The 23665-nt window shown below is 44.4% G+C and overlaps 1 protein-coding gene across 3 annotated transcripts in view; it reads right to left on the bottom strand.

The window, feature by feature from the left end:
- Nucleotides 1-23665, bottom strand: part of radil (Ras association and DIL domains) — a 122045-nt gene that overhangs the window by 74647 nt on the left and 23733 nt on the right. For all 3 annotated transcript variants that reach the window (XM_086000304.1, XM_086000302.1, XM_086000303.1), the window contains 4 exons: nucleotides 15311-15639; nucleotides 11675-12364; nucleotides 8935-8972; nucleotides 3964-4121 (listed from right to left, as the gene is read on the bottom strand). In XM_086000304.1, coding sequence (XP_085856430.1) covers nucleotides 3964-4121; nucleotides 8935-8972; nucleotides 11675-12364; nucleotides 15311-15639 — 1215 coding nt within the window. The remainder of the gene's footprint in view (nucleotides 1-3963; nucleotides 4122-8934; nucleotides 8973-11674; nucleotides 12365-15310; nucleotides 15640-23665) is intronic.

The raw sequence follows: 23665 nt of genomic DNA on the forward strand, positions 1-23665 counted from the left end.
TGGGGGGGGTGGGGGAGGGGGGGCGAGATTGATCCCTGACCCCGGGATGAGTTCCGATCCTCTGGAGGGGTGTCCGATCCCCGGCCCTGGGGAGAGGCGAGCTGGGAGGAAGCACCGCTGCTCTTCCCGGCCCACAGGAATTGCTCCCCGAGGCTGTGCGTGCCTCGCTGCAACGACCGGGACTCCTGAGCCCTGGGATCCCCAGCCGCCTGCAGTAAAACCTGCACAGCGGGTTAAATCAGAGGCTTCAGGGCCTCATTATCACATTTAAAATGCCAACCCGCCTCCTGGCAGTGGGTTGGCTGCCTGCCCCCCTTTCCACCTGAGTAAAAGGTGAAAGTGGGCAGGTTGGAGGCGGGTTTTAGATTTTTTAAAGTGTAACTCCACCCACCCCCCGCCTCCAACCCACCTGTTTTTTCATGTTAAAATTCCCCCCTTTGTGTCAACTTTTGCCTTTATAAAATCCTACGTCCACATTTAAAACAGAAAACATGTATATAAACTTGTCACTCTGACTGTGCAATATGGCCACTGGGTTCTCACAATACTTTCAAAATACTTCCTGAAACTTTTTCTTCACTTGACATTTATTCCTTCAGTAACTGAAATTTCTAATATCCAAAATAAAGGTTTAACTAAAAAAAATTTAAAAATCTATAAATTAGGTAATTCTCAATAACATGTTTAAATTTATCCATAATTGTCTTTTGTGTCTCTTAACAGTTTAGAATCATACAGCACAGAAGGAGGCCATTTGCCTGTGCCAATTCGTTGAAAGAACTATCCAATTAATCTCTGCTCTTTCCCCATAGCCCTGCAAATTTTTCCTTTTCAAGTATATATCCAATTCCTTTTTGAAAGTTACGATTGAATCTACTTCCACCGCCCTTTCAGGCAGTGCATTCTAGATCATAACAACTCGCTGCGTAATTCTTTTCCCCCTTATGTCCCCTCTGGTTCTTGTGACGATCACCTTAAATCTGTGTCCTCTGGTTACCGACCCTCCTGCCACTGGAAACAGTTTCTCCTTATTTACTCTATCAAAGTTTTTATTTGAAGGGCTCAGACACTCCCAAAAGCCTAGGCTTGGAGTTGATATTTTTGCCCTGAGCAGTGAGCTGAATTTGAATTGTGCAGTTTAAGCACGCACACGGACCTAATTCCCAGGATGCATTCATTCAGCTATACTGAGGAATTTTATTTATATAGCTTCTAGCAGTTTTTGCTCAAAAGTTTTTCAAAATTATTCGAAGAAAACCTAAAAGGCAAACTGAAAGAGCTTTACTGAGGTAAAATTCATATATTGAGTGTTGTGGCTGTGTGTGTGAGAGAGAGAAAAAACTTACTAAAGTGTCCTGATTACACTCCTGGTGTAGCCATTGTTTCGTGTTCTAGAGAGTGACAGTGAGAGGGAAAGCAAGAGAGAGAAAATGAAAGAGCAAGAGAAGGAGAGAGGGAAAGATAAAGAAATAAGAGGAAGAGTGTCCAAGAGAGAAATAGCAACATGAAAACAAAAGAGACAGGCAAAAAGAGACCATATTCTCTGCGCAACGCCATGGGAGATTGACTAGTAACAGGTTAAAAATCTTGTCTCTGTGTGCGCTTAACGTCAACTCTTCCCTTTGTAAATTCCTATGTCCATGTTTGTAATGGAAACTATTAAACCTGTCGCATAATTACACCCTTCCCCCAGTGGAAACACCGTAGTGCCACCACTGGCAGGAAGGTGAAATTACAGCAGAACAAGTTTACATTGGCAGCTGTAAAAGGAGTGCCACAAATGCTTTTAAGCGCGCATGTGTAGTAGGGTTGCCAACACTGATTGGACTGTATTCCAGGAGGTTTCAACACAGGACCTCCCGCCTCCAACCACGCCACCCTCACTCTCGTGCCATTGGTCGCCCGACACATCACTCCTTGCAGTAATCGCCGATAATGGTGGCTACAATACCCACAATCCTCTGCGCTCCAGAACTCACTCTATCCATCGTGTTGTTTTACCAGGACCGGATTGCAGACTTCTTGTTGTTGCAAGTCTGGCCGGAGCATATCGGGAGAAGAAAATGCCCCAATGATTTTATTTTCTCGGGTTGCTCACAGGACTTTGGCGGAGACTGTATTTTCGCGTATAAATAGGGTTTACACTGAAGTTATGGTGGCAGAACGGCAGAAGCCCTGACGAATTTCTCAGTGATAGTGTTCAATAGCAACCTGGGAAAACTTGCAGAGTAGTGGGCGGTCTGAGGTTCGAGTGCTTTCTTTGTGATACTTGTTGTTCCTAAATGCAGATTCTACATAGTGATAATCAGTGGCAAGGATGTGCAGATGGCAAGCTCTTGCTAATCTGTGATACTTAAAGGGGCTTTGTCTAAAACCTGTCACAAATAATTTCTTCACTTAAATAATTAGTATCCAGTGTACCACATGTTCATTTGTACTGAACCCATTGGCTGATGTCTTAGCCAAGTGTCCTGCTAAGATTATATGCTGCATGTCTGTACTTACTGTGGACAGCAAGCTTCCCAGTGTTGAATTTGGTGGGGGTGGAGTGAAGCAGAGAAAAATTGACTGCTACTTATTGTGTGTCTTGCACTATGTTTGATTCTCCTCTTTGACCAAGCTTTTGGCCATCTGCCTTCTTTGGCTCACTATCAATTTTTGTCCAATTACAGTCCTATGAAGCACCAAGTTGGGATGTTTTACGACGTTAAAGGCGCTATATAAATGCAAGTTGCTTTTGTCGTTATGAATGCATTTTGCTTCTTAGTTTTGCTAAACATCCGAAATGGGAAATGTTAATGAGATCCGGCATGCGACAAAACTTTCTTCAAAACATTTGTGCTGCACCTGGGCTACTGAAACGGATCAAGTTACTGAGCGTACTGAATGATACCAAAGTTGATTAAATGTGACATTTTTTTTGGTGCATAATAATACAAATAAAAGGGACAAAGCGGAATCATATGTTTGTGTGACAGAATTCGGAACATGCGCCGGAAATGTCCTCATGGTTTCTCCTGCTCTGCTTCCGTAACTTCGCTAAAGTCATGGTGGCTGAGCGGGAGAGGGCCGGAGGAAAATCCCAGAGATGGCCTGGACAATTAAGGAGTTCATAAGGTGTTGCATTTGTGAGAAACATTACTGAAGAGTAGAGTGTTACCCCTGATATTTTTCCATACAGTATAATTAACACATGCCTTTTGGGTGGGGCGGAGAGTGTACATATTGTGATACACAAGTTATCACAATTGTGTGGGACAAGGTGGATGAACCATCATTGTTCGTAACCCTTTATAGAAATTTCTACCATGAATATTAAACAGCAGACTTGTATATCACTGTTTCAAGTGTGTGATGCTCTCCAGCTGGTTTCCCGCTATGTGCTCTACCCAGGAATTGTTTATGCCCAAGAGTAAAAAGAAAATCTACCCATGATGTTTAGGAAACACGTCCAAACCCATTTGGAAAGAGAGAAAAGTTTGCTGCTTGTTGCCTTCCTCAATCTCTGATTCTCCCTTTTAATTTAATTGAATTTAAACCTGTCTGTTTTACATTACAGCTGCACTGGGCTGCCTGCCTGCTCGCAGCTCGAAAATATTCATCCCAACCTTAAATAAAATGATGGACTTTATAAAAAGCCAATCAAAATCTCTTCGGAAATATTTCCAAACCATCCCTTCTCACAATAAAACATGGTTCAGCATCTATTAACACATTACTTCCACCCAGCAAACTATTTCCTCTCGCACATCGTTCACTCTAAAACATCTTGTTCCGTCCACAGAATATTAGATCCTGGATATTGCACACTCCATTCACGGGAATTGCAGTGAATCAATGCTCACTTTCGGACTTAAACAAGACTCTACACTTGATTTTCATAATGCACCCCCCGTGCCACTATCAATGCACCCTTGTGTTGGTTCTCAGTGCCTGCTAACTGCATAAACTGCATAACGCTACCTCGTGCATCCAGATCCTCAATGCACTGAATGTAGTCTGGAACCCTCTGCTGGATGAAGTAAAGCAGCTCGATGGAGTTGGACATCCAGAAGAAAATATGCTGCAGGTCTGGAACCAGGTCTGTAATACTGAGCAGAGGTAGAGATGCTGGATCCTGGCTGGAGTTAGGAGGGAAGAGATTGTAGAAGGGATACAATAAAAATAATTAATGAGTCATTTTGTTCGTAACATATGTAAGACAAACCAGATCACAGCTAAAAGTGAAATTGGAGACCAGAGATAGAAACTACTTGCAACACAATAGTGTAGCTTTACCTTGGGCTTAGACACTTGGTACTTTACAGGCACAGGGTAGTGCCTTAAGCAGATGTATTTTTGAGTGAATGAATAAAAAATGGTGCACACCCAAAAGAAGGCTTGCATTTATACAGCGCCTTTCACGACCACCGGATGTCCCAAAGTGCTTCACAGCCAATGACGCACTTTTTGAAGTGTAGTCACGGTTGTAATGTGGGAAACATGGCAGCCAATTTGCACACAGCAAGCTCCCACAATCTGGTTTAGTGATGTTGATTGAGGGATAAATATTGGCCAGGACACCGGGGATAACGCCCCTGCTCTTCTTCAAAATAGTGCCATGGGATCTTTTATGTCCACCTCAGGGGGCAGACGGGGCCTCGGTTTAACGTCTCATTCGAAAGACAGCACCTCCGACAGTGCAGCACTCCCTCAGTACTGCACTGGAGTGTCAGCCTAGATTTTTGTTCTCAAGTCTCTGGAGGGGGCTTGAACCCACAACTTTCTGATTCAGAGGCAAGGGTGCTACCAACTGAGCCACTGGCTGACACAAAAAGGTAGTGTAAGCAGATTCAATAAGGAACTGAATATATACGTGAAAAGGAAACATTTGTAGGGCTATGGGGAAAGAGCGGGGAAGTTGAACTAATTGGATAGCTCTTTTAAAGAGTCGGAACAGGCATAATGCGCTGAATGGCCTCCTTCTGTGCTGTATGAGTCTGTGAAATGAGAGGAACAGCTGAGAGTGATCCATCATTAATGGGATGGATAGGAGTCTCCTGGCATATTTGTAATTTACTATACTATATACTGGTAATATTATAATCAGCAAAAATAACTTGAATGAGTAATAAAGACTTGGTAGACTTCACAGCTTATGAACTATAAAAGGCGTCACCATGCGTGGAATAAACTGAATTCAGTAGGGACTCATACTAATTATACTAGAAATGCTTTTAACTGCAAAATGGGCAGGAGCTACTTTGAAATGAAGAACTATTTAGTACAGTTTCCATTGTGGACCAAAGTGAGATATACTGGCTCTGACCCCAAAAGATTTACAAGTTTGCATCGCAAAATATCTAATGGTGCATTTCTACTGTAGGTAGCAGAGTGTATCTGCAATTTTGGTTTCAATTCCCTCAAGAGTAGAAGATTAAGGGGTGATCTAATTGAGGTGTTTAAGATGATTAAAGGATTTGATAGGGTAGATAAAGAGAAACGATTTCCAGAACAAGGGGACGTGACCGTAAAATTAGAGCTAGGCTGTTCATGGGTGATGTCAGGAAGCACCTCTTCACACAATGGTAGCAGAAATATGGAAAACTCTCCCCCAAAAAGTTGTTGAGGCTGGAGGGGCGCAATTGAAAATGTCAAAACTGAGATTGATAAGTTTTTGTTAGGCAAGAATATTAAGGGATATGGAACTAAGGTGGATAAATGGAGTTATTATACAGATCAGCCATGATCTAATTGAATGGCAGAACAGGCTTGAGGAGCTGAATAGCCTACTCCTGTTCCGATTTTCCTAATACTCACTTATACTCCTGTCTAGACTCCACAGAGACCTCTGTGTTTACATGTGTGCTTACACACAATTGCAGAATTTCTGTTCCAGAAGCTAAAGTTTTCCAATCACAATGCCAAAGACAATACATTAATTCTCAATGGATTCCCATAACGTTAGATTAGAAAACCTAAGCCTAAAGGTTTAGAAAGTGGAAACATCTTGCCTTCTCAACATTTAAACTACAGTACTTTGTAAAATCAGATTGAAACGGCACTAGAGTAGGTCAGGCCTCAACTCACAGCAACACCAAAGTTGCAGTATAATTGCACCCTAAATAGATTAGCCTAAATGATGGAACATTAGGATTAAATAATTCAAATCCTATTCCACTGAGAATTAGGGCTGAATATTTTTAGGAAGTTCATTAAGTACTTTGGGTTTCTTGATGAGCCAAGGTTTCAGCTTCAGATAACCAAACCAATTGATCAAAGGAAAACAAATGTTAGACCAGACGCCTGCTTCAGATGATCGACAGTTCACCTTGACTCAGATCAGGCAGGAGTGTCCCAAATGCCCAAAAGTGGCCATCTTCTAGTTTTTGCTCTTTTTAAAATGACAATTCGTATAATAATCATTTCAATTCACCCCAGAGTAAAGTACTGCTTTTAAGTATCGAATTAGACATTTTTGAGAGCTTTGCTTGCTTGGCATTGGCAATGGTTTGAAGTTGTGCCTTCTTGTAATCAGGGAAATAATGTTGGGGTAATAATAAACCACTGGTGCCGGGATCAGGATGAGTGGCAGATTTACTGGTATAAACCTATATACTGAGTTGTACAGAATCTGCATGTACAGAATATTTGAGCAAGCCGATAAATCCCCAGGGCCTGATAATCTACATCCTAGGGTACTTAAGGAAGTGGCCTTAGAAATAGTAGATGCATTGCTGGTCATCTTCCAACAGTCGATGGAATCTGGAACAGTACCCATGGATTGGAGGGTAGCTAATGTTACCCCACTATTCAAAAAAGGTGGTAGGGAGAAAACGGGGAATTACAGACCGGTAAGCCTGACATCGGTAGTGGGGAAAATGCTAGAGTCCATTATAAAAGATGTAATAGCAGAGCACTTGGAAAACAGTGACAGGATCGGACAAAGTCAACATGGATTTACAAAAGGTAAATCATGCTTGACTAATCTACTGGAATTTTTGGAGGATGTAACTAGTAAAATAGATAAGAGAGAACCAGTGGATGTGGTATATTTGGACTTTCAGAAGGCTTTCGATAAGGTCCCGCATAAGAGGTTAGCATGTAAAGTTAAGGCACATGGGATTGGGGGCAAGGTATTGACTTGGATAGAAAATTGGTTGGCAGACAGAAAGCAAAGAGTTGGAATAAACGGGTCTTTTTCCGAGTGGCAGGCAGTGACTAGTGGGGTACCGCAGGGATCGGTCCTTGGACCCCAGCTATTCACAATATAAATTAATGATCTAGACGAGGGAACTAGATGTAATATCTCCAAATTTGCAGACGACACAAAGCTGGGTGGGCGTGTGTGCTGTGAGGAGGATGCCGAGAAACTACAGGATGATTTGGACAGGTTGGGTGATTGGGCAGAAGCATGGCAGATGCAATATAACGTGGATAAATGTGAGGTTATCTGTAGTGTCCGTGTGTAGATAAAGACACTGAAGACAGGAGTTGGTTCATAGGTATTTACTAAGCAAGTCGGGGGGGGGGGGGTTCTAAAGGATATACACAATACACAGGCTTATATAGCCCAAGTGGCAATTACCGGCATTACGCACACCTGGGGCTCTTAAAGGCACATACACCATAATTGCTCTTAAAGGCACATACACCACATTATCCACTTTGGTGGCAAAAACAGGAAGGCAGATTATTATCTGAATGGCAATAGATTGGGCGAAGGGGAAGTGCAACGAGACCTGGGTGTCCTTGTGCACCAGTTGCTGAAGGTAAGCATGCAGGTGCAGCAGGCGGTTAAGAAGGAAAATGGTATGTTGGCCTTCGTAGCGAGAGGCTTTGAGTACAGGAACAAGGATGTCTTGCTGCAGTTGTACAGGGCCTTGGTGAGACCACATCTTGAGTATTGTGTGCAGTTTTGGTCGCCTTATCTGAGGAAGGATGTTCTTGCCATGGAAGGAGTTCAGCAAAGATTCACCAGGCTGATACCTGGGATGGCAGGTATGACGTATGAGGAGAGATTGGGTCGATTGGGCTTATACTCGCTGGAGTTTAGAAGAATGAGAGGGGATCTAATTAAAACTTATAAAATTCTGACAGGACTGGACAGGCTAGATGCAGGAAGGATGTTCCCGATGATCGGGGAGTCCAGAACCAGGGGTCACAGTCTAAGGATAAAGGGTAAGCCATTTAGGACAGAAATGAGGAGGAATTTCTTCACCCAGAGAGTGGTGAACCTGTGGAATTCTCTACCACAGAAGGCAGTAGAGGCCAATTCATTAAATATATTCAAGGAGTTGGATATATTTCTTAAGGCTAAAGGGATCAAGGGGTATGGGGAGAAAGCAGGGACCGGGTACTGAATTTGGATGATCAGCCATGATCACATTCAATGGCGGAGCAGGCTCGAGGGGCCGAATGGCCTACTCCTGCTCCTATCTTCTATGTTTCTATGTTTCTAAAAATAAAAAATCCTAAAATGTGTCGATGAAAATGAATGCAGCCAATAAAAAAGTTAAAAGATATGGTAACCCCTCGAGGTAAGTGCGAGTGATGGTGAACTCATATTTGTAAACATCTTGTGCATAGCTTTTCATTTTAGAAATCTGCATTTACAAAATATTGGCATTCACAGGGTTCCTCCGTGGAGTCGAGTACCATCTCCATTTTGGTGCTGCAAACACTTGAACTAAACATCATGGTGGGGTAATAAGTGGGTCCCCCCCACATCACATCTGCTTTACGTCACTGGAGTGAGAAGAATTGGTCTCTTCAGAGATCAATCCTCGACTGCGGACTATCTACAAATCTATTGTGGTTGCTGCTGAGGATTTTACAAACTTCAAACACAGTTGGAGTGGTTTACACGAAGCACAGCAACCCAGTGAAGGGGGTAAAGAATCTGCATAACCAAAACAAGGTGTTGTGTGCATACCAGAGCTTTAAAGGACTTACTGTTCAGACTGCTTTTCTGCCAATTCTCTGGTCTTCCCCTGTGGGGGAAAAATGCATCCCATTTAAATAAGAACATAACGATCTGAATGTGACACAACTTACGTACTTGGTCACTTCTCATTTTTGGTCATTTTGGTTGGCTGAGGTTTTACAATTGGATACTTGCAGCGCCCGTGACTGCCTCTAAAAGCACAAGTTTTTATGTTGAGAAAGGTACTGTTGTTAAAACAAAAAAATTAACTGGTAATTAATAATGACTGGCAAACAAAATAGATGCCCACTGAAAGCCAGTGCGTCACTTTTTGTGCTTGTTAAAACAAATGTGCAGGGGTTTTAGAGTGAAGTAACGCTCTGCGGTGCCAAATTTTCATGGAAATAGCTGGCTAACTGAGGGTTTACTGACTAATCAGAAGAAATGGAGGAGGTAGTAAGTTCAACTTTAGCTTCCATAAGGTTTGCAGATCCGTGCAAAATATTTACGATTCTGATTCAAACAGCATCACCTTCTCCTTCAGCAATGTGAGTCTGACCAGAAAGTGACTGCATTCTCAGCAAAAAGGACTGTGACCGGAACTTGATTGTTTCCTGAAACTGAACCTAGAACAAATGCTTTGAAAATGTGCAATTACGAGATTCAGGCAAACAGAGATTAGTGCCTTAGAGCCAGAGGCGCCATCTCTGAGAGGTATTTAATCCATTCGCTGGTATAAAACTATATACATTGAGCTGTACAGAATTTGCATGTATAGAATATTTGAAATAAAAAATTGCAAAAAATAAAAATAAAAATTCTTAAAATGCAAAGATTAATTCAGAAAATAAATGCAGCCAATAAGGAATTCAGGGGTGTTTATGGAGTACATCATAGAAAATCAGATCTCAGATATTTCACTGCCATTTGGGCAGTCATTCCTCTTGTAGGAATGTTACCTAATTAGTTACATTGGAATGTACACTTTCACAATATCTGAGTTCAATCTAAATGGGTTCCATTATATTTATTTATTAATTAGCAACTTAAGTAGTGCTGTGTGTAGGTTGTGATCATGTACAGTTCTAAGAGGCAATGTTCTCCCTTCCAATGGATTTCCACTTTGACTCCATTTTTATTTGGACAGGTTTATGTTGAGATGCACAGAAACCCATCACCATGCTTAAGAGTCTCCAAACTACTGAGAAATCCACACAGGTAGAGTTCCTGCTCATCTGATATGGCGTGCACCGTCTTTCCTTGCGCACACCCCACTTATCAGAGAGCTTAGGCACAAGTTAGTACCAGCCGAGGCTTGGGGACCTGCCAAGCATTGGGAGTTTAATCGGCTAAAACTGTGCAGCTAACCAGCACAGTGCGCTGGTCGGCTTTCCACTGCTTGTCCAGATAGGACTACATTAGGGCAATGGCTTGCAGGGTGAGCTGAAGCCAGGTGGGGAAGAATCCCAATCTCCAGTGACAGGTCTACTGCTCTGACTCACATTGTTAGTCATCAACAGTGCTGTGTTGACCTGCCTGCCTCAGATATTGGGTTTTTACTGTAGCGGCTATTAGTATATATATTAGTATAAGACAAAGGTCCTCTACGAACCTGCCCCCGCCACACAGTACTGCCCCCTGATTATCAAAATCCATGACAAGGCCTTGGACAACGTGGACCACTTTCCATACCTCGGGAGCCTACTGTCAAACAAGGGCAGACGTCGATGACGAAGTCCACAACCGCCTTCAGTGTGCCAGTGCAGCCTTCGGTCGCCTGAGGAAGAGAGTGTTTGAAGACCAGGACCTCAAACCTGGCACTAAGCTCATGGTCTATAGAGCAGTAGTAATACCCGCCCTGCTGTATCCCTCAGAGACATGGACCATGTACAGCAGGCACCTCAAAGCACTGGAGAGGTACCACCAACGCAAATCCATTGGCAGGATAGGCGCACCAACGTCAGTGTTCTCGCTCAGGCCAACATCCCCAGCCTCGAAGCTTTGACCACGCTCGATCAGCTCCGATGGACGGGTCACATCGTCCAAATGCCCGATACGAGACTCCCAAAACATGTGCTCTACTCGGAGCTCTGACACGGCAACAGAGCCCCAGGTGGGCAGAGGAAACGCTTCAAGGACACCCTCAAAGCCTCCTTGAAAAAGTGCAACATCCCCACCGACACCTGGGAATTCCTGGCCCAAGACCGTACAAAGTGGAGGAGAAGCATCCGGGAAGGCGCCGAATACCCTGAGTCTCTTCGCCAGGAGCAAGCGGAAGCCAAGCGCAAACAGTGGAAGGAGCGCACGTCAACCCAAGCACCCCACCCACCCGCCCCTTCAACCACCGTCTGCCCCACCTGTGACAGAGACTGTAGGTCCCACATTGGACTCATCAGTCACCTGAGAACTCATTTTTAATATGGAAGCAAGCCATCTTCGGTTCCGAGGGACTGCCTAAGAGAGATGTAGGGGGTAATTTTGACTTTGGGTGATGTGTAAAATGGGCAATATCAACTTCAATGGAAGTGAAATACCGGAGAGACATACGGCTAAATCAAAAATCGCCCGTTTTACGCTATCATCCAAAGTCAAAATTACCCCCACAGATATTTCCATAAAGAGGGCTTATAGTCCACACCAGTCCGCGAGATCAATATCAGCATATTTATCACTGACTAGTGACTATGTGCCTAGTCTGATTTCACACGATAAGGCATCTTGTAAATTCAAATATATTATAACTCGGATATTAGGTAACATGGTACTAACCCACGCTATAGCTTGCATTCTGTTCACAATCTTCAGAAGGAGCTTCATAAAATCACCTGACTTGAAGGTAGTGGCTGAGTGCTGGACACACAGACACAGCAGGCAAGCTGGGGTCAGTTTATGGTCATCTCCACCGGGTTCGATCAGGGTTAAGATTTTATCGATCAGCACATCTTCAAAGGCCCTTTCGTACTCCAGCTGCAGCTTCCTTTTCTGAATACTGTTGCTTCTGTGCGGAGAAGAGTTGGGATTTTTGCGCGTGTTTGCTGAGCCATTCTTAATAACGGAGCCACACATTTTGCAGACGGCGCCTCTCCGGCTACCCTTGTGCTCAGGCAAGTGGCGCAAATGTCTCAGCATGGAAAAAGTGCGGGCTGGCAGCTTTTTGGCACCCAAAGGATCTTTGAAGAGAAAGAGATAATGCTGCCCGAACCCAACTAGATCGCCATGCCTGAGTTCAGCTGCTCCTTCCGCTGGCGCGCAGTTCACTAAAATGCAGGCGTTCGGGAATGGCTCCAATATAGTCTGTTCCTCAACATAGCGACTGTATTTAGTGGACCGTTTAATCCTTTTGATCTTGCAGTGCAGGGAAAGGATGTCGGGCGATGACAAACATATGTTGGGCTTTGCCGAGGCTGTCTCTTGTCCGACGATTTGCTTCTCACAATCTAGAGGGTACACCAAACAATCCTGTAAAAACAAAACCCAGAGGCCGCATGTTTCACATTCTCACTCACCAGTTTAAAAGCAGAGTTCTAGTGTTACAGCCAAGACTACCAATGCAATTCCAGTAAAATGCCTTTTAATTGGGAGCACCCCGAGGGCCAGAAAAATCTTCCTTTTATCTATCTAACCGTTGTATCAGGCAAAATACCCACATGGTGAGCAAAGTCTTCTTCTATCTACTGTTCTATCAAGTAAATGATTTTAAGTACATCCTGATTGGTATCAGTATGCCTATAATTCCACATCTAATTTTCTCTTTAAAAAAAAACCAGCCAGCTATTTGAAATGGAACAGGAACATTTTGCCCATCACTGAAGTGTGTGAGGCTTTTTAACAATGAACCCTTGCTGATTCTATGTAGTGGCAAATAGCTAAAAAAAAATACTCTCTGTCCTCGGCCTCTTACATTGTTCCAATGAAGCTCAACGTAAGCTCGAGGAACAGCACCTCATCTTTCGATTAGGCACTTTACAGCTTTCTGGACTCAACATTGAGTTCAACAATTTCAGACTATAACCCCTGCTCCCATTTTTCATGCTGTATGATTTTGCCATCCCCATTTGCAACATTTTATCTTTCCTGCCTCTTACCTTAGCACAGTATGTTCCTTCAATTCCTCCCCCCCCCCCCCCTGTCTCTGCACCTGCTTAATATCGGTTACATCTCCAGCTTTTTCCAGTTCTGATGAAGGGTCCCAGACCTGAAACGTTAACTCTGTTTCTCTCGCCACGGATGCTGCCTGGCCTGCCGAGTGCTTCCAGCGTTTTCTGTTGTTATTTCAGATTTCCAGCATCCGCAGTATTTTGCTATTGCTCAAAAATGTAGTTGTTTAACCGTCTCTTTCTTTCTTTCCCTCTCCCAATTAATGCCACTATGGAAGAGGTGAGAGCAGAAGACCTTCCGCTGAACTCAGAACCTCAAATTCTATCAACACGCTTTAAATTGGCTTTTAGACGGTGAGGGGGCGGCTTCATGTCAGCAAGAGCTCCAGCTTGGGGCTGCAAATCAGTCACTATACGTCGTTAATCTGTATATGTATATAAAAACTGTGTGTACGTGTATTTGGATATTATGGGCTGGATTTTCATTGGGCCGTGGAGTCGGGATTGGAGGCGTGTGGGGGTTTAAAATCCCGCAATCTGGGGTCCCGACCCCATGCCAGTTTCAAAGGAGGCGGGTACCCGCCCCGCACTGGGACCCGCCTCCCCAAGGCGGGAAGGGGATTAGTGCCAATTAACTGCCTGTTAACAGGCAGTTTTGAGCCTAATCCCTATTTTCATTGTTGAAATGTGGGATTCCCGACGGCTCCAAACCACGCCAAGTTAGCGAGGCGGACTGTCGGGATGAAGGGCTTGGCGGGTTCGAGATGTCCGGTGTTCAGGTGAGTGATGAGTGCAGAGGTCAGTGTGTTTGGTCTGTGTAAAGTGTTTAAAAAAGTTCTACTAACCTTTACAGGCTTCCTTCCTTCAGGTCTCGGGAGTCCCTCATCTCACCGGCACAGAAAGCAGAATGACCGCCAGCTGTCAAAATCTGCAGCATTCAGCTTTCTGTTCCGGGGAGATCTCTAAATCATCCTGAGAGGAAGGAATTAACCTGGAGTACAGATTGTCAGTGTTTGACAGCTTCAAACAGCTGTGAAACACTGATATTTCATCTGTCAAAAGGTCTTGACAGATGAAATTTCAATCTGTGACATCACCTGTTGCCGGGTGGCCCTTAATTGGCCTGCTGAGCCCAAAAGTTGTAGTCCCGCCTCCTCAATGAAAATCCAGCCCTCTGTATTAAAACTAATAAGTGAGTCAGAACATTCCATAAAAATACAATGAAACCTCCGTCAGGCTTTGTCAATGGGAAAAGTATCAACATTTACTTGTAGTACCAGTTACATCTGTAGGTGATTAGCACTTACAGTGTTAAATGCCTGTCGTATAACGTTAAGTGCAAAACCCTCCACTGGTACTCTGTTTTGGCAGTGAGTCTTGGCAGCCAATGCCACTGTAGGGACACTGGGTTTGAGACTATGCAGTATCAGAAAAATTATATTGCAATCTGTTCTTTCAGGCAAATGTAACAGTGAAGGGATTGCTACTTTAATTTCCATGAACAGGAAGCATCGAACTTAATTTCTGAAATACAATTTACATTCAAGAGTCCATACCCGGGCCGTACTTAAACAATAGTCATTTCTAAACAAACACGACAACCCCGTCATCCCATCAATCCAGAAAATCAATATTTAGAAAAAATCCCCTCACAGTTCCTGCAGCTTTCCACTCGGTCAACCCCCAAACGTCTGCTACAAGCATGCCAATCAACCTAGCGCATAGCTCACCTTCCTGTGAACAAGCAGGCAAATGGGAGCCCCCTTCTGGCCACCTAATAGAGCATCTAATTAGGGCCTTAGACAGCATGAATCATTGTTCTGTTCCCCCTCCAACCCCACCCATGATAAGTAAGAAGTCAAGCTTGAATTAGGGAGCACATAAAGTCTTGACTGGTCAATGATGCTTTCCTCCTCCTGACCTCGCCACCGGGTAGAACTTTGGTGTACGAGAGAAAGGCTAATCACCCCACCCCCAACCCCAGCAGAAAATCACAGTCTAGCGTTAATCTAATAGAAAGCTGCCACCCCTGAGTTTCAGAATTCTAGTTGTTAACCAGTGAGATACCTAGGATGCACAGTTAAATGATTATCTATTACACATTGATTTGCAAATTCTTTCTACTGGTCTATGTAATATATGCACGTATTTTCTGTTTGTACTTAAAAGATCAAGGTTGGCGGGATAGTCCAGTGCACTCCTAACTTTTCACTAACTTTACACCAGTAACTTACAAAAGTATTCTTCTAGCCCAGATTTAAAAATGTCCTGAAGGAATATCGCACAGAAGTTTGCGTGTTGCTCTTACGTTCTGATGGTTATATCCCTGAAGAAGCAGAAGGTGAGGGGCCAGGTAGATGGGGTACGAGGAACCGTGTTGAATGCTACTTTCTTGCTTCTCTTTACTGCTCGTGCTGTGAAGTCTCTCCTTTCTGCATCGGCTGATCCTTCTTCCAGGGAGCCCAGGCAGCGTTGAATAAAGTCTCTGTTGTTCCTCCCCCTGATTATCAGTGACTGTGAGGCTCGTCTCACTGATGCTGCGCCGGAGAGGTGCTAATTTATATCTGTAGCCTGACATTGTTGGAATGTTGCCTTTTGCCCGGTTTCTCTGCAGTTTCCGTGCTTGAGCATTTATATCTGGAAACAGTTGTAAGAAAAGCAAATTCCCTTTTAATTGTACTCGTATTCTCTTCGATAATTATAGCGGCATTTCATTTTTCCAGCAAAATAAAAATATGACCACTAATACATTAATATATAGAAAAGAAAGACAGACTTGCATTTACATAGCGCCTTTCACGACCTCAGGACATCCCAAATGCTGTACAGCCAATAAAGTACTTCTGAAGTGTAGTCACTGTTGTAATGTAAGAAACACGGCAGCCAATTTGCGCACAGCAAGCTCCCACAAACAGCAATGTGATGATGACCAAATAATGTTTTTTTTTAAGTGATGTTGATTGAGGGATAAATATTGGCCAGAACAAATTGAAATAGTGTCGTGGGATCTTTTTACGTCCACCTGAGAGAGCAGAAGGGGCCTTGGTTTAACATCTCATCTGAAAGACGGCACCTCCGACAGTGCAGCACTCCCTCAGCACTGCACTGGAGCGTCAGCCTAGATTAGTGTGCCAAGTCTCTGGAGTGGGACTTGAACCCACGACCTCCTGACTCAGAGGTCAGAGTGCTACCCACTGAGCCATGGCTGACATTAAAGGTGAACTGCTGCAATTCTCACTGGTCTTTTTTTTCCCCAGTTTCAGCATTGATCATTGAACCACTGCACAGATTTGTTTTAAACAAATTATGCATTTTAGCAGAAGTGCAATTCTGAGAGATATGTTAGGGCGCTATATAAATGCAAGTTTTTTCTTTCTATAAACAGCTCCGCTCTTCTCTAATACACCGAGGCCTTCCCACAATGCTGTAAGGTTCTAGTCATGTTTTTAAATAGCGTGCAGGGTGGTACAATATCTGCAATTAAAAAAAAACGTTTTTTATTTTAAATATGTATATTTGTTTTTCTCTGTTCCCTTTTGTTTTAGTGCTTGGCCCTCATACTGGGGGCAACGTTAACCTAACTCACTGGGCTGAATTCTGCCAGTGCTCAGAGTGTGGGTTTGGAGGCAGGTCCGCTGACAAAATGATTGACAGCGGATTAGGAACCCGCTCCAAACCCGCCTCCATGTAAGCTTCCAAAGTGTCGGGTCTGCGATTTCAGAGCAGACCTGACACCAAGCAGCGGGGGAGGCATTTAAGATAGTTACATGCTTGTTAAAAGCTTGTTAACTACTATTTTGCCAGCCTATTTCTATTTGACCACTTTTTTAACGAGGCTCACTTCGTTCAGAGATCATGTCAGGTAAGTAGGTCGGGTTCTCTATGTCTCCCCATTGCTGTGAATAGGTGACAGCTGCAAAAGTGGTATGAAAGCTACCATTCCACAGCTGTTCACTTTTCAATGTCTTCAGGACTTGGAAGACACTTTTGAGCTTTATGCAGTTCGGAAGTGTTTGGAGTAAACTCTATCTACTGTCACCTCCTTGGAGCAAGCTCTCTCGCCTTTGACATATCGTTTCTGTCATTTCAACTTCAGCTGCCATCTATTCCAGCAAGATCGGTGCCCTTCAAAAAATCTCACATTGGTCCTCTGAATCCCTCAACGATCAGCTCCAACATCACCAACAACAATACCAACCTTCTCTGCAATCACCTGATGCTGTACAGGACACAGGGCATCCGACAACATTGCTGCCTCACTATGACCAGATTTACTTCACTTGACGCTGTACACCCTGGCTGGCACATGATGCGCCAGGTTGGCACCACCCCACACAAAGCACCATAAAGCGTCTCTATAATGTGCAAGCTATTCCTTTCACATTCATCACAATTTGGGGGGGGGGGGGGGGAAGTTATGTCTCAACATTCACTGGAACTCACTAAGATACTTCCAAAGATGAGCACAGATCTGTCCAATAAGGTAAAGTGTTGAAAATAAAGATTTCAATGTTTGACAACACATTAACGGAAAATTTACATGAACATTGCATAAAACACCCAAGTGCCTACCCTTGTGTGTTATTAGTTGGTATGCTTGCACTAGGATGAGGGTAAGTGTGAGGGGTGGCTAGTGAGATGGGGAAATGATAATGTAGATAGAGAGGGATGGGTGGAGGTGCAAGGTAAGTTGGTGTGAGTAAAGATGTGCAGGAGTACTGTAGTGGAGGCAGAGTGATGGGGATGTGATGAGAGGCACAGCAGGATAAGGTTGGGTGTGGATTTGCAGTAACGTTTCGTGATCTACTGAGATCAATTAAAGGTTTGCGCCACTGCAGCCTGGTCCTCCTGACCACACCCCTGCTTGTGTCCTCCTGTGCAATGTGCAACCAGGCTGATCTTCTGGGGAGGTCTCTTCCGCCCATGGGAAGGGAAGAGAACCGCCCTGCGTGCTGTGACTCCCTCCATAAGCATATGGAGGGAGTTATGGGTGAGCCTGGGTGCAGACGTGCACCTTTGTGCAGTGCTTGTCAGTATTTGCAGCACCTCAATGCTGCAGAACACTGACAGAACAACTGTCAAAATGAAAGTTGGCTATGGTCCCTTTTAGACCCGCTTCCTTTTAATTGGCTGGGAACCTCGCGGAGCGGGCTTAGCAAGCCCAATCAGGGGAAAATCCTTTTCAGAGCGGCTGGAGCCGGGAGCCGGACCGCGACCCGCCAACGACCTCTCCCGCTGCGATCCCGCCCCCCGATGGCGAAATCGTGGCCGCTGAGTGGGATACCCACGCCGACTTCAAATAGGGTGGGAGGTGCAAAGCCAGCATTGCACTCGATCCAGTTAGTTTCCTGACAGGTGGGTTAGGCGAGAATTGCCCCCACGGTCGCCATCCCAGAGAACATGCTTTGAGGTGTCTGCTAAAGCCATTCTATGAACACCCCCTAGGAAGTGTACAGGAACAACCCGTGAATGATTCTTTCCCTCCCCCACTTTTATCCCGTCTCTCCCTGTGGGAAAGCAGCAATCTCCATAGCTGACAAGGTTGTGCAGTCACAAACCCTGCACTCTGTGACGTGGCATGTTGGAGTTTAAATGATCTGTACCACCCATTAATCCTAATCTCTTAACCACACTGTTCTTAGGCTGTGACTAAAAGAAACCAGTTGCATGTATAATGCAGCTATGTGTTACATTAATTCTGAATACTGAATAAATACTAAATGCCTTTAGGGCATCGTTTTGAATTGATATCGCACATGTTTTAATTAGTTGCAAATTGTTGTACATCTCTGAACTCCCTTGCTGTGGGCACTGTCATAATGATTAATAATTACAGTACAAATTTGGTGCATATTCTTGTTGTGTGTTGTTACACTGAATGCCCCAGTTTGCTAATTTACTCAAGTCTGATCTCCAGCTCCATCTAAAAGAAAGAAAGACTTGCATTTATGTAGCGCCTTTCACTACCTCGGGGCATCCCAAAGCACTTTACAGTCAATGAAGTACTTTTTAAAGTGTAGTCACTGTTGTAATGTAGGAAACGCGGCAGCCAATTTGCGCACAGCAAGCTCCCACAAACAGCAATGAGATAATGACCAGATAATCTGTTTTAGTGATGTTGACTGAGGGATAAATATTGGCCAGGACACCGGCTAGAACTCCCCTGCTCTTCTTCAAAATCGTGCCACGGGATCTTTTAAGTCCACCCGAGGGATCAGACGGGGCCTCGGTTTAACGTCTCATCCTAAAGACAGCATTTTCAGTACTGCATTGAACCATTCAATCTATATATACACCTGATTTACCATACTCCTATGTGTCAGGAATGTGGAAACATTACACACAGATTGCACCGGGATTGCAAGAGCAGATGAATGAAAAGATTATCAGTGGAAATATTTCCGTAACCTCCTTCGCTGGCTTTTTTTTAATCCCATGGAGAAAAAAAGCTTTGTTAGCACTCTTGTCGCTAGGTGAGATTATGGGCTCAAACTCCACCGAGAGTTCAGAACCTAAACTGAATACTCAGTGCGGTATTGAGCAAGGACTTGTATTGTCGGAGCTGTAGTCATTTGGATAATGTCGCAATGTCCTGGCCAACGTTTCTCCTGATCAGTCCTTCATCTCAGTGGGGTTTGCGGAATGTTGCTGTAGGCAAAATGGCTGCCGTATTTGCCTACAGAAGAATCGTCACTACGCTTCAAAATAGTCTTATGTGAAGTGCATTGAGCTGTTCCTGAGGGATAGGATGCGGCGCTGTATAAATGCAGGTCTACAGACAGCTCCACTCCTGTAGGCATCATTAACGTTGGTGGTTACTGATTCAGACACAAATTCTGCTTTTTTCGGGCGAGTCGATTGATTCCCTTCCGATTTTTAATCAAATTCCTGAATTCTCCCGCTGGAAATCATCTGCATTGCAAATCGGGTCCCGAGATGCACATGCATCGCACCCCGTGATATCAATACTCATTGTGTGTGATGTATCTGATGACTTGAGTTTCAGTGACAAATTCTTTCAAGGGAGTTGGGAGAATACTTGAAGACTTGTAGTAAGTTCAGCAGTGAGAGTTGCCGATCTATGAGGTCGCCAATGAGGAATAAAAGAAAAGGGAACAGCAAAATACTGACAATATTATATTATAAGTTGTGAAGTCCAAACTCCATTATTTTGAAACAGCCCCGCACAATGTGGCTAGGATTATATTATTCTATGTGTTCACAATACGGTTTGTCCAACTGCTTTATATATGTGCACTATTGACGCAGTTTCCACCTTAAAGGCTTAAAAAAAATTATCAAATTCAAAAATTGAATATCTGTTGGATTTTCTTCCCCAAATCTGTTTCACTACTTGGCTTATATCTTCTATCTGTTTATATATATCCTGGGATAAAGACAGTAGGAGAATTAAGTGAATATGAACAGGAAAAATCCTATATAATTAGTGACCTGCTGTAAACCCCACAGTAACTCATTGCTATTTGTTAACTCAAGCCCTTCAACTGTAAGCCCATGGGCAGTCAACAAATTTTCATCCAAGTAACCTATTAATTATGTTTATTGATAAATACACACAATTTCATGTTTAGCATCGGGGGGGGAAAAATTCAGTTGCGCCCCCTTTGGGGCACTAACTTCGCCGGGGCTCTACTTTTAGCATCCCGAAAAAGTTAGCGACCCTGCTCCGTAAATTGAGTGGTAGCGCCCCAAGCAGGAGGCGGGGCGCTACTGGAAGCGCTCCCCCTCCTTCCTGGGGCGCTACCATTCAATATCGCGGCGCTTTGCACAACAGCGTCACGCGCGTCGGCACGTAGCACCGTGGCATTACAGACCTACCTCCCCTGATTAAAGGGGAGGGGCCTAGCGCAGCGTGCACCGGGGCCCTGCTGGACCACCGGGGAGCGGGGTGTCGGAAAAACAGCCCGGCACTCCATACAAAGAAGCGGAAGGGGGCAGGTGCTGGCAGGCGGCCCAAAAAAAATGGCCGCCCAGCACCTGCCCTTGAATTTGCGCCGTCATGGACGCAAAAACACCACCCTGGCCCTGTCGGACATATCATCCGGCGGTAGGTCAGGCGGCGCGACCAAAGTTTGCGGCCGGGGGCGAGCAGGGCGCTGCGCACGGCAATGGTGCCATTGCTGGAGGCGTAGCGCCATGGGGCGCTACCGGCGCTGCTAACCTCCCACTGAATTTCGCGAGAGGCATTAGTGGCGCCGTGCCCAGGCGCTAGGTGCTTCGCGCCCAGTTAGCGTCCTCGGGGTCGCTAACGGAAGGTGCAAAGCAACTCAAATCCGCCCCCCCCCCCCCCCAAGTCTTTGACACACAGCGTTACGGCTTTTGTGTATAAAATTAAACTCAAGTGAAGCCTTCAATCCAAAGATTGGCTACACTTTACCTAAACACAGTCATATAGCCAACCAACTTCCATACAAGTTGCAGTTATACAGCACCTTTAACACAGTAAGCTTCCCAAGCTGCTCCACAAAAGCAAATGGACTGCCGAGCAGATCATTAAAATTCATGGACAGGTACAGAAAATAATCAAAAAGGCTAATGGGATGCTGGCCTTTATATCTAGAGGACTAGAATACAAGGGGGTATTATTTATGCTACAGCTATACAAAACCCTGGTCAGACCACACCTGGAGCACTGTGAGCAGTTCTGAGCACCACACCTTAGGAAGGATATATTGGCCTCGGAGGGAGTGCAGCGTAGATTTAAAGAATGATACCTGGACTCCAAGGTTTAAATTACGAGGAGCAATTACACAAACTAGGGTTGTATTCCCTGGAATTTAGAAGGTTAAGGGGTGATTTGATCGAAGTTTTCAACATATTAAGGGGAACTGATAGGGTAGATAGAGAAGCTATTCCGCTGGTTGGGGAGTCTAGGACTAGGTGGCATAGTCTAAAAATTTGAGCCAGGCCTTTCAGGAGTGACTTTAGGAAACACTTCTACACACAAAGGGTGGGGCAAGTTTGGAACTCTCTTCCGCAAATGACTGTTAATTTTAAATCTGAGAATGATAGATTTTTGTTAACCAAAGGTATTAAGGGATATGGGGCAAAGGCGGGTGTATGGAGTTAGGTCACAGATCAGCCATGATCTCGTTGAATGGCGGAACAGGCTCGAGGGGCTAAATGGCCTCCTCCTGTTCTTATGTTCCTAGATTTAGGAGAGCTCACTGAAGGCATGATCGAAGAAGTAGGTTTTCAGGAGATGGGGAGGTAGCAGCTGGAGGGCCTTAAGGAGAGAGTTCCTGTGTATAACGCCAAGATGGTCAAAGGCTCTGCCATCAAAGATGGAGCAGACAGAAGGGGTTACACAGGCGGTTGGAAGAGCAGAGGGTGCACTGGCATGTAGGGCAGGAGGAGGCCCCAGATGTAGATTGGAGTGAGGCCTTGCAGGGGTTTAAAAACAAGAGCAAGGATATTGAATTCAATGCATTGAGGAACAGGGAGCCAATGGAGGTCAGCAAGGACAGCTATGATGGGAGATCAGGACTTGCAGGATAGGATGTAGGTGGTGGCTTTATGGATTAGTTGGAGTTGTCTATTTATGCTCACACACTAACAAGCTGATGCATTCCTGGATGTCCCCACTCTCACCAGAAATTACCTGGATGTACTGTTGGAAAACTGGGAGCAGCTAGCCTGATTTTTAAAATAAAATCTATATAGACTTGTTAGCAAAATTAAAGCCCATGGGATTAAATGGACAGTGGCAGCATGGATACCAAATTGTCTAAGAGACAGAAAGCAGAGAGTAGTGGTGAATGGTTGTTTTTCAGACTGGAGGGAGGTAAACAGTGGTGTTCCCCAGGGGTCGATATTGGGAGCTCTGCCTTTTTGATATATACTAATGACCTGGACTTGGGTATATAGGGCATAATTTCAAAGTTTGCGGATGATACAAAACTTAGAAATGTAGTAAACAATGAGGAGCATAGTGAAGGACTTCCAGAGGACATAGACAGACTGGTGAAATGGGCAGATGCAATTTAACACAGAGAAGTGTGAAGTGGTACATTTTAGTAGGAACAATGAGGAGAGACAATATTAACTAAATGGTACAATTTTAAAGGGGGTGCAGGAACAGGGACACCTGGGAATGTATGTACACAAATCTTTGAAGGAGGCAGGACAAGTTGAGATGGCTGTTAAAAAGCATATAGGATCCTTGGCTTTATTAATAGAGAAATAGAGTACAAAAGCAAGGAAGTTGTGCTAAATCTTCATAAAACACTGGTTAGGCCTCAGCTGGAGTATTGTGTTCAATTTTGGGCACCAAGCTTTAGGAAGGATGTCAAGGCCTTGGAGAGAGTGCAGAAGAGATTTACTTCAACGGTACCGGGGATGAGGGACTGTAGCTATGTGGAAAGACTGGAGACGCTGAGGTTGTTCTCCTTAGAGCAGAGAAGATTAAGAGGAGATTTGATAGAAGTATTCAAAATCATGAATGGTTTTGATGCGAGTAAATAAGGAGAAACTGTTTCCAGTGGCAGAAGGGTCGGTAACCAGAGGACACAGGTTTAAGGTGATTGGCAAAAGAACCAGAGGCGACATGAGGAAACATTTTCTTTTTGCACAATGAGTTGTTATGATCTGGAATTCACTCCCTGAAAGGGTGGTGGAAGCAGATTCAACAGTAACTTTCAAA

Source organism: Somniosus microcephalus, chromosome 11 (assembly GCF_052327205.1).
Source record: "Somniosus microcephalus isolate GS21.2 chromosome 11, FLI_Smic_1.0, whole genome shotgun sequence".
In the NCBI taxonomy this organism is placed as follows: Eukaryota; Metazoa; Chordata; class Chondrichthyes; order Squaliformes; family Somniosidae; genus Somniosus; species Somniosus microcephalus.